The 11917-nt window shown below is 40.5% G+C and overlaps 1 protein-coding gene across 2 annotated transcripts; it reads right to left on the bottom strand.

Moving 5' to 3' along the window:
* Positions 1-1015: 1015 nt before the first annotated feature.
* On the bottom strand, positions 1016-11667 carry NLK (nemo like kinase). 2 transcript variants are annotated; one of them, XM_010721971.3, is made up of 8 exons: positions 9884-11667; positions 9023-9108; positions 7949-8158; positions 7024-7125; positions 4589-4675; positions 3381-3579; positions 2461-2560; positions 1016-1921 (listed from the first exon to the last, which is right to left on the bottom strand). In XM_010721971.3, exons 1-7 carry the CDS (start codon positions 9999-10001, stop codon positions 2463-2465), a joined length of 900 nt encoding a protein of 299 aa, XP_010720273.1. In that variant the 5' UTR covers positions 10002-11667; the 3' UTR covers positions 1016-1921; positions 2461-2462. The 2 variants fall into 2 exon arrangements, with proteins under 2 accessions (XP_010720273.1, XP_010720272.1); XM_010721970.3 differs by having other exon boundaries at positions 2467-2560; positions 9884-11663.
* Positions 11668-11917: the final 250 nt, after the last annotated feature.

Genomic DNA, 11917 nt, shown 5'->3' with positions numbered 1-11917 from the left:
AGCAGCAGCGTGATGGGGACGTGCGAGACGAAGTAGAGCGCGAAGGCGGCCTCCAGGCAGCGCAGCGCCCGCGCCATGGCGGCGGCTCTCGGGCCCCGCCCCCGGAAGGAAGGCGGCCCAGGCGAGGCGTTACAAAGTCTTTCTACTTGCATCGTTTCGGACAGCGTTAATCTAACAACCGAATCTTAAATAAAAGTAGGAGATGAGACAGGGAATAAAGATAACGCGCTTCTTTTTCAAATGTCACATTTAATGTTTTCACCACTGTACTTCAAATCTACATTTTACAAAGTGACCAGCAAGTGTGCCACATAACTGACCAACCTCTGAGATTTTACCTTTCATACCAGTGTCTTCTCGGGCTCTCCTAATTACACACGTTTCTCATTCAAGTGAATTGAAATGCTTCAGTTGGTTCTATTCTCAGGAGCCTCACAAAAAACAAAGATATTGCACCATCTTTGTTCAGTAATTCAACGTTTGTCTCTTTCACAGCAAATAATTACTTCATTGAAGTTAAAACTTCCGAACATAACTTACTGATAGTTTCCAATTTCAGCTCAGATCACCCTTGTTGAAAATACTCTGCTAAATACAGATAACTTACAATAACTTTAACAGTTAATTGTCCATAACAAACACCACGGTTTTTCTCCAGACCAATGCTCAAATTTTAAGACCACCCTTTAATATTTCTTTGTACAGGTGAAAAACAGTCTTCAATTTTCTAGTCTTGTTTTAAATACAAAAGTTGGAAGGGACATTCAAGTTTCAAGTCTCCACACTGAACTTAAAAAAAAAAATCATGTGGAGGTAAACAAACCAAGTTGTATACTCCAGGAGGTAGAGGCCTTCAATTTGTGTTCATATATACATATGCACAGAATTCAGTGTTCCAACAGAAAAAGAATTCGCCAAAAAGTAATAAAAGTTATTTACTACTGTGACATCTCAAGACTTCCACAGCTTTGCCTAAAGACACGAACACAATTAACATAACTCCCTATGTGCTTTTTTTTCCTTTTCTTTTTTTTTTTTCTTCTCTCTCTCTCAACTGTCCAGTGCAGGAAAAAGTTCTCACAAAATTTCACAGACCTAAAATGTGCAAGCTAGTTTCTCTCTATACAGCAATGACATCAGGGATCTCTGAAATTAGCCCATAAATGGAAGTATTTACACACATAGAAGATGCATGCTGGGGGGTTTTATGTAAGAAAGAGCAGAAAAAACTTCTAATAAAAATAGATTAAATATATATATATATTTATACTGGGTAAGGAAACAGAAGTTTAGTCTCTCCTAGTCACAAACTCATTCTCTCTACTCACAACATCTGATTTTAGAACAGCACACATCACCATCACAGCTCTAGTGAGAAGCTATTTATAGGGTTGGATCATCGGGGGCGGTGCCACCTCCTGTGGTCACTGCCACCCAACGTGACTTCATCATTGGTCGCAGTCAAGATTTCTGTATTCCTTAGCTTTAGAAAACCCAAAATCTTCAGGAATGGCTCAATATCAAAATGTCTGTCTGTCTTTGCGTACAATCTCACTTCATTAAAAAAAATCCTCCCCAAATTTGGTTCGATTCTGTTTGTTCCGAGCTGAGCCATCACAGCTGCACTATAATTCATAAAACACGTGCAACTCTGGGTAAAATATTTTCTTCTAAAAGCACAACCACTTTACAAGATTAAAAGTCTAGTACATTTCTAAATATTATTCATATTGTACAAGTAGTGGTTGTTAATTTAAAACTTCATTAGTAAAATTACAGTACAAGCATGATTAACCTCCAGAATTGCAAATCCCAGACTCCAGTGGAAAGCTACATTACATCTTCAGTAGTACATTATCTTCCACTTCACTCCCAAACCAGTGGAGATGGTGGCATCTCAGAAGGTTGAGCAACTGTGGAACTAGAATGGAAGTGACACAGAAAATCAGTGTTCATTTGCAAAACCTAATGGACAACAAAGTTAATGCTTGACCAGAAAGCAAAAGTTTCAGGTATGCAAACATTTCAGCATCCCATCCCCTCAAAAATGCATGAAAACAAAGCAGCCTCAAGCCCAGCAGTTAACAACACCAACACCAAGTACTGAACCATGTTTATCTATGTATTTCCTTAACGATTCTTTACCTACAACTGTCACTCGTCATTTTGCAGTGCATTTTTGTAGTCAGAATTTAACCCATCAATCTTTCAAGTCTAATTTAAATAATTTTTTTTTAACAAAGATATTACTTGAAACTTCTACACATTTTACTTAAATTTTAAGTATTTGTATTATAAATATGCATAAAATCTAAGTCTCTATAACATGATTTTTTAATGTAACTACACATACGCTTAAGTTTTCTATGGACTCCTCAGAAATTTAAAACAAAAACACTGTGGATGTGTGAATTCTGTACTACTAATAAATGTGAATTAATATCAGATGTGATTACATACAGTTACCTAATAAAGCTCTTAAAAGCAGCAGACTGAGGGTTGATGCAGAGAGGTACTCTGTTTCCTTTCTGCTGTTCCAAAATGAACTGGTGAATTATTTCTGTATGTAAGAGAAAAATAAGACACACCACGCCATGAGATTAACATTTGTGCTGCACTGGTATCTGTGCTGCTGTCAGCAAGCTTTAAAAACAGCATTTACAACAACAGACGGCAGAGAAGACAGCAGAGCTACATGCAGAACTGAAAAGTGATGGACAAAGACAAAGGGAATGGAAAGAATAATGGGGTAAAAATAAAACAATTTTTTTTGTGAACTCTTAGGAACTATCAGTGTGAACTTCAGAATTCCAAGTTCAGGATATGTCCAAAACAAGTCACATTATCACAGCAAAATGGTGTCTTTTTCCCAAGTGATTGAATCGTTTGTTAAAAACTGTGGAGGTAATGCATTTCTTCTCCCTGTCCTCTTCGTATCTTATTTGAGCTGCCACCAAATAGAAACAGAATCCCCACTAATATCTCTCATACTGTAGCGCTCTCATAAAATGTTACTTATTGATGGTGCTGACCCTCCTGCAGCACAGCCATCAAGAGAACATCTTGCACCTGGAAACAAAACGGTGGGGATTCCATTTTTGCTCTGGTACAGCCTTCAAAAAGAGCAAATGGCCAAGGGACACAACTTCACCGCAGGCAGCTTGAAGCAGTTTGTCTCAGCTGGTGTGTGTGACACTGCACCACGTCAGAACCACCAGAAACATTTTTACTCTTTTAGTGAAAAGGAAGTATTTCCAGTATTTACCCCGGAACATTACCTTAAAGAAAAAAAGCAAAATATGGCCACGAGTCCTAGCTGTGCACTGCTAAAGGAGGCAGCAGGAAGATACAAGCATACACAAGGGCTGATTATGACTCACCTTTAACCTGCCGAACAGAACTGAGGTTCTTTTCAAAAGTGTCATCAAATTTGGGATTAGTGATGGGTTCAAAATCACTAGTATAAACTCTTCCAGTGGATGTGGAAAAACAGCATTTACACATACAGGTGTGGTATCGCAACCGCCCTTCATCAAGGTATGGGTGAGCTAAGGCGTCCTTAGCAGATATTCTTTTGGACTGAAACATTGCATTTAAAGAAAAAATAAAGAGTCAGGATATTTTCAGAGTTACTGAAACAGCCTTAGGAATACCTACTCATCAATTTCAACCAACTGTTCTATAAAAGCCCCAATCCTATGACACGTTTTGGCTTTGCAAACACGCTGCCACTAGGGGGAACATTTCACTTAAAAAAGCACCACTGCTAAGATGACGCTGACCTCTCTGTACTGTGGCCAGTGATAGAAATACTGCTGATGTGACTTTTACAAATTTGTTTTCCAAAAATTGCTTTTTTCCCAACAAGCTTCAAGCGATGACCTTCGCAGTAAATCAAAATAAACACCGGGAATTTATGTGAGCAAATACAGCACTTTGTAAATCCATGTTCTGCAAAATGATTTCATCTGTCCCTAAGTACGTATTTAAAGAAAAACACAAATTCCAGCATTACTTGAGGATGGAATAACTTGGCATATGCTTCCAGAGTTCTTAGAAATATCTTACATGCCAAGTTTCAGAAAGCAAGTGGTGAAGGAAGAACAGGGCAGCAGGTGCTCACAATAAGGGATTTAATTATAGCCTATTTTCACATGAATGTGACTTTTTGTGCCTAATCCAAGTGTCCCATCAAAAAGGAGACTATTATCCAGATACATATATTTTCTATGTATGCAGAAGGAATTTTTTGTGCCTTGCAAGACCACAAACACCCACACATCTTTAATTAGAACTGCATCAAAGTATCTGATGTTCTGCTACCTACACCTAGCTAGGAAAAGACAGCATGATTCACAAACACCCTCATCCCCCTGACTCTACCACAGCTTTCTGCAAAAGGCCAGCAGATTTTAATTGTGAAATCCTTGTTCCGGGAGGAGATTAATTGGCCAAGTGTAAGATGATACTTTTATGTCTCTTATGGAACCAAAAGTTCTGATATGCAATCTAGAAAATTGGTTCAAGCAGTTCTTTACTCACAATATTCTTAACCAAAAGGTATTAGCTATATCTGAAATATACTTACTGGATCAAAGACCAACATTCTGCAAAGGAGATGAACTGCTTCATGAGTAGCTTGACTGGAAAGTGTATATAGGACAGGAAGGGATGGCTGTAAGGGAATAGGAAAGAAAAGCACAGATAGTTTCCTGTCAGATCAATCAGCCAGAAAATCCTGCTACAGCATGCACTGTCTTCCAGTTACCAAGGACAAACTCCATGCTAAGGACACACAGTACTTCGTGCTTCCCAACAAGATTGTAGTCACTAACTCAGCAACTGTAACAGAAATCTAATTGATCCTTTTTCCTTGGTGGAGACATCATCGGTATTCCCAACCCAATATCTGAAGGTGAATGGCCTCTGCTCTCACTCAAAGTAATTCTAAGAGCTGCCAATGTCTGCAGTTATTCCCCAGCTGAAAACCAACAATTTTTAATTCTCGCAAACAATGGATATAACTGATGCTGAAGAAGACTTAAAGCTTTTCCTAAGATCATTATAAAGAAAAGAACAACTAGTTCTGCAGTGCTTTAATTACAGTCATAAAATCAAGGCTGGACCACAAGTCATCTATGCATAGTGCTACCCCCTAACCAGCACAATGCAGGTATTTACCAGGAAAGCTGCTATCACTTCCATCTCACTTCCAAGGCACGTGGCAGAGCAGTGACAGAACCCAGTGCTCTCAGCCCCCGGATTTCCCTGCACGAGTCCATGTTGTGCCCAGCAGTTCTGAAGCCCCTGGCAGGTCCTGCAACTTTCCTTTTCTAAAAAACGACCTGCTTAGTTCTTACATGTTTATTTTCTAGGGGATGCATTTATATTTTCTCCATAACACTCCAAGAAGCAGTGCTGCTCAGAGGTAACAGAAGACACAGACTGTAGCTTACAGTTTAGTTCCTATGGCTAATGCACCATTCTATCCATGTCAGAAACATTTCATAGCATTTCACCTCGCTTGTTTTTTGGCATTCCCATAATTCAGTGGGTAAAAAGACAGTTTCAGTGGTTTGTAGAGAACCACCTCAGCATTGGGCTTAGAAAAAAAAGAAATCAGAAGACACTCCTGTTCCCTTTTCAATTCTTAATAAAGCATCTAGGCTTAACAAACAGAATAGGTCTAACAACTACTACAGTTCTTGCTTAGCCCTGCACAAGTTCTGCACTGCGGGAATGCCAAGCGATTATCAAACCATCAGAATTTAAAAACAACATATTTCATAAAGCATCTGGATGCAGTTCGACACTGCATTATACATTTGTAGACATAAAGTGTAGTGGACCTATTTCTCCCAACTCTGGGCACATCAAAACAATTATTACTTTTGTTAACAACTCAAATCTTGGGAGTGCAAGGCTACAGGCTTAAAATATACAACTCTTATGTGTGTGATAACAAATACAATTAGACTTAATTTGTTTGAGAACCGTGAGAGAAAGTCTTAAGGAAATCCTCCTATTATTAACATAAAAAGAAAAAGAGTCATAAAACAGAGCACATACCAGCACAGTGTAGGGAATCAAGGCTGCCTAGGAGGCAGAACTCCCACCTTAATAATACAGCAGAATATATGCTCATTTCTATGGTAACTACTATTGTGGTGAGTTGACATTTGAGAAATTGCTTCTATATGGAGAAAATAAATACGTAAACTCTATTGGAAAGACCTGAGGTATTAACATGTACTGGTTAGTCATCTTGTTCATTTTTACTATCTAACAATCATAAGATTGGCTACATTGGGTGGGCATACTGCTTTACCACCGCGTTAAGGACTCCTGCCTAAGCATTTCTTTGTATCTTTCATCTGCTATTTTTGTTGTCCACTTGGCATAATGATGCCATCTCATCTCTTCTCCAGTTATGTTGAACGTTGCACCTCAGTTTTCTGTGTCATCTTAAACGTTTCACAACCAGCTCAGGTCATTGCACAGATGTCTTTGCTGAGGATCTGCTTGACTATTCTGTTTACTGACCTTGATAATGGGCAATTTCCTCTTCTAACACTCTCAATCCTGTCTGCAAAGGAGTCCCTCTGGGGCTTTCTGAACAATATTGCTAATTTTAATTTGTCTCTTCTCAATATTATCGCTTAGATTAACAACTTCATTCAGAATAGCTATCAAAACACCATCTCAAAAATAGGAGCAATGTTCACCTGTATCAGCAGTTCAAACAATATAAATGAGGTAAGTCAGAAATGCACTTGACAAGTGAGAAAACATCTCGTCAGCACAGAAATTTGAATAACTGCACAATTAACCATAACCAACTTCTTCAGTGAACTTATCTCAGTTCACAAGCAGAGACAAGTCTGAAATTAGATATCAAACAAAGTATTTGTGCCCTGACCTGAGAGTCAGAATTCAACTGAGATGTAAAAGAGAGGAATGAGACAGCAGAAGCATCTGCACAGCGGAAATGCTATGCCATGCAGGCAAGTGGAGCACTGGTACCTGTTTGTGAGGACCCCTGAGTATGTGTGCCTTGGCGCCTTCGCACGCTGTCCTCATTGCTTCCAGTGAGGGCGTTCCCAGCAGGTCTGTGATCAGATCCAGCTGCAGGCACAGAACACAAGCACTTGGGACTTCAGGCATATATTAATATATTTAACTATGATAGCAGATTCTGAAGCTAAAGTAAATTAGCGTATGAACCAATGCTTTCGCTGTGTTTCTGCAGAAGTGAACGCATATGCTCCTACTGCGAATGAAAACAAAAACATCCTGTAGGAGTCAAAGTTAAAAAAACAAATGAATCCTGCCAGCAGTGAGCTCGGCTCCCCGTTCCAAGGGTTCCCTCATGACCACCATCCGCTCACGCTAACGAGCAATCGCCCAGCTCCCCTCTGAGAATAAACCCATTACCATCATCACACAGGCCCTGCACGCATGAAAATCACTCATCGACTGTAGGCATTAAATTGAGAAATGTGATTACTGTCTGTACACCGAACGTGTCGCTACATTTGGTGGCTTCTCTCCATCTCAGCTCCACTCCCAGGCAGAAGCACTGCTCTGTGAGGCACCGCCAGGTCCATCAGCTTCACGGCTCAAATGCAATACTCCAGTTACACACCGATGGAACATCACTTTCTTATTCATAGTCAGAAGATGGATCCCAGTTATATCACTTTAAAATGCCACAGTATATGTTAGCACTGCAGCAGATTAAAGGGGAATACAAAAAAAACACAAATTTCAAAAGTAATGGCAATTACTACTGCTTTTAACAGCATCTGGAAGCCATCCCTTCAGTGTTACAAAGAGTTTGGTTTTCTGCCCATGCGTAAACTAAGCAAAACAAAAGCAGGTTTGAGATTCAGAATGCATCGGTATAACTAACTCCATCAAACTATTTTAGAGGGAAATTTAATTGTACCTGCTGAATGGGACTCTGTGCCTGAAACAATATCCTTCGCCCGAGCAATTCTGCAAAGATGCAGCCTACAGACCAGATGTCAATAGCATTGCTGTAGTGGCGGCTGCCCATCAGGATTTCTGGAGCCCGATAATACTGAGTGACAACTTCCTGAGTCATGTGACGAGATTCATCTAATTCTTCCACCCTGGCCAATCCAAAATCACAAATCTAAATTGAGAAGGTAAATAAAAAAATTAAAATAACCAAAACACTTAATGCACTTCAAATAGGTAACCTGGTGGTACCGGAGCATGTCATTCCAAGCCAGCATTTAAATAAATCAGATAATCCATAATTGCACAAGCCAAGAGACGGGGGAATAGGTAGAAATTATGTTACTTTGTTCCATATCCATTTAAGCTTTCCACCATTTTATTTGAAATCACAGCATATTTTTAGTTGGCATTGCAATATTCAGTCTAAAAGCACAAAAAAAGCACTAACAGAAATATTTATTGAAAGCCTCTGGCTTCAATAAATCCCAAGAATCCCAAGACAGATTTCCTTTGTTTGTGGGAGGCCTCACAATGTCACAGATTCAGCCTTCTCTCACTTTGGTTTTAAGGATTTTTAGAAGTTTCCTCAACCAGAAGGGTTAAGAAAGCAGACTGATTTTTTCACAATTGGCCGCACAGCAAATCAGTGTAAAGAAAGCTTTCTTGGCATTCAGCACTGCTATACAGCATGCCTCCAAAATTCCACAGGCCTAAGCAGCCCCTGAGCACACGCACTGCCTCAGTGTGCCTGACCCCTGGCTGCCAGCACAGCAGCACTGCAGGGCAGCCCAGGGCACAGGCAGTCCCACGAGCCAAAGAGCCACGGATGTCCAACGTGGGCACAGGTGGGACGACGCCCCAGCATGGAACACCTTTGTTTCATTTATAATTTTTAAAGAATCTGTGACTTTTTTTCCCCCTTTTGAAATGACTGTACAGGAGAAGTGTGAATATTAAATGCTTTCACAACAAAACACATCTGATTTATGACGAACAGCACACACAGATGGACATTCTCAATAAATTTAAGGAGCACCTTAAGAACACAGTTGCTGTTCACAAGTAGGTTCCCTGGTTTAATGTCTCGATGCAAAATGCCAGCAGAATGTAGGTATTTCAGACCTGAAATATTAAGCAAAATTAAAGTAAGTATCTCTTCTTTCCTTTTAAATAGCAGTTCGAGGCTGACAGCACTCTGCAGGGCAGTCCTGCAAGGCAGCCAGCAAAGACTGCACACAGAGCCATTCCCACACAGCTCTACCCATTGGCACTGCCAATAGCCCAATCTGGAATATCATCTAGATTCCTTTGCTCCACTTTTTACAGGTTTGCTATTTATTTACTACCAGAAAAAGCTGACAGTTCACTGCAGTGAAACTATCCCAATAAAACCAATGGAAAAGCAAATGGACTAACACTGATCAAAATAATCTCATATTTCTTAGATAGAACTTTCCAAATAGATTAAAACCCCCAAACAATCATATCTAAAATCACTATCATAGCAATTTGCTTTAGCTAAAACTAATTTAAATTAGTTCTGCACAGCTGTGTCCGTGCGTCTGCTGTCCTGCGCCTGGGTTCACCAAATAGCAGAGGAGCTCTGGAACACCAACATCTCCCCCAAATTCAGCCTCTCAAAGGCCACTGAGAAATATCTCGCAGCCAAGTGTGTTCTGTCATCTTTATCCATATAGGTAACAGAAGGCAGCAAGGCTGGATATTCTTATAACTGATTAAATTCTTGCTATTCATTCATACCGTGAAATAAAAAAACCAAGTTCCCACAGGAAACTTACTCAAGACAAGGATGCCTTGATAATAAATATTAAACAGTGAAAGAAAAATTACAGCACTACACAGCTTCCATTAATTTTACAAGAAAAAAGAAAATTACCTCTTAAAATCTGGTAAAGAAAAACTTTGACGTGATCCGAGCTGAGAGGCTGAGGAGAGACGATAATCTTATGGAGGTCGCTCTGCATCAGTTCAGTGACAACGTATCTGCGGTTCATCAGTTAAGGCAAAAGCACCAAGTGCAGCACGTGGGGTCCTGACACATTAACTGCTGGGAACTGGAGCTCTTGCAGAGCACAGCTCAACAGTAACAGAACACAGCTTCCTCACAGGACAGAGGTCAACTCCCCACACTTACAGCAATGACAGCAAAAGATGAGTTGGGAGAGAGGATCGTTCAGCAAAATGCCACGTGTATTAAGGCAGCTGTTACTCAGTTATTTCAAATTAAGTTAGGACTCAAAGAAAATACAATTCTCAATATAATTAATGAGACATTGAAATCTTTGAATTATTCCCCACAATCTGTAAGCCCCAAATTACAAGTACCAGAGTCGTGTTGTCAGAGGAGATATACATCAACACAAGAGCAAATCTGTGACCATCTGTCCTCAGAAGTGCCTCACAGGTTGCTACGTGCCTGGCAACGCAGACTTCCCAGCACACGCTTCCCCAAACCTCCCCCATCGCTGCTGCTGTACCTGGTCAAGCAGCACACATACAGATCCCAGCTAAAAACCTCTTCTGAGTTATAACACGAGAAGAGAAACTAAAGGAACAAAACCATCTGCTACCTGAAGGGAAGGTGAAAAACAGAGCAGGCAGCCCCCAGTGGCGATGTATTCGTGGATGCACAGAACACAAACAGCCACGTCCACTGACAACAGAACACATGGGAGCATCTGAAGATACAAAGAGATCCAAAACACTCTGGTTACCCTGAGGTAAGGCGTTATAAGAAAAGCATTATGCTCATTGAGAAAGCACTGAAAGTCCTGAAAATAAAGTTTCAGAAAACAGAAGAATGCAGAGGACAGCAGCAGCATGCCTGAGCCCACACATCCAGCAGCAGCGTTGGTTTCCCGAAGACGTTACAGTAATAAAACACACGCTGAAGTTTAAAGCAAAGCTACACATCCCATGTGTGAGGTGAGATCGAACCTGCAATACCAACAAGTCTTACTTCAGGTGTAACAACTAAGAAATATTACTGCTCTAAAAACTTTTCTTCAACAGTCATATTTGAAACAACAACAACAAAAAGGAAAAACTCTGCTACCAGTACATTCGTGGCTGAAGAAGGTAAAATGCTGCCACCACACGTCAACTGCATTTCTGCTTCCCAGCAGCACAGAACATCTCAGACTGCTGCACCGGGCGCTGCAAGAGAGGCAGAAACAAAGCTGTGTGCTGGGCCCATCTCCCAGAGCGCATTACAGCCTGCGGTGTCAGCTGCCCTGCAGGAGCTCTGGGCACCTCCCAGCACAGCAGGGCTCTGTGTAAGGGCCTGACCTCCCCCCGGGAGCTAACTAGGTCAGCACAGAGGGCTCTGATCTGCTTTGAAGTCTCACCATTATCCGCAGGAGCCCACCAGCTGGGCAGCGCTCTGCATAGCCCACTGTTACAGAGAGAGTCTGAAATACAACAGCACAACCTGCCTTCAGGCTGCAAATCCACCTCTGGGTACCTCTGTAAGCAAGTCAGCTCCAGTACAGACCTACCTGTTCTTACCGTTATCAGCAATTAATCAGCACAGGTTAAGCTGCACTCACAACAATCTCAAAAAAACCATAAATGTTCTCTCATCTCCACCTAATGGATGTTCCTCCATCTGTTGCTCTGCAAATCCTATCTGATCTTAATAAAAAAAAAAAATCAGTAAAATTGTTCATCTGCCATCATCAGCATTAAAAAAAAAATCATTTTAGGAAATAAATGTTGCCAACTTTGACCAAAACCACCCCAAATTACAATTGCTTTCATTAAAAATATAATAACAATTCTTCATAAAGAAAAAGCCCAACCCTCTAGCTCCATAATTTCTTGTCCTCTAATTTTTCTTCTCCTTTTGCAAAGGCCCTCTTAAATATTTATACCAGCCTTTTTAATTCATTTATTATTATTTTTTTTTACC

Source organism: Meleagris gallopavo, chromosome 21 (assembly GCF_000146605.3).
Source record: "Meleagris gallopavo isolate NT-WF06-2002-E0010 breed Aviagen turkey brand Nicholas breeding stock chromosome 21, Turkey_5.1, whole genome shotgun sequence".
Classification (NCBI taxonomy): domain Eukaryota; kingdom Metazoa; phylum Chordata; class Aves; order Galliformes; family Phasianidae; genus Meleagris; species Meleagris gallopavo.
Note: the sequence above shows the minus strand (reverse complement) of the source record. Positions and strands in the feature narration are given on the sequence as shown.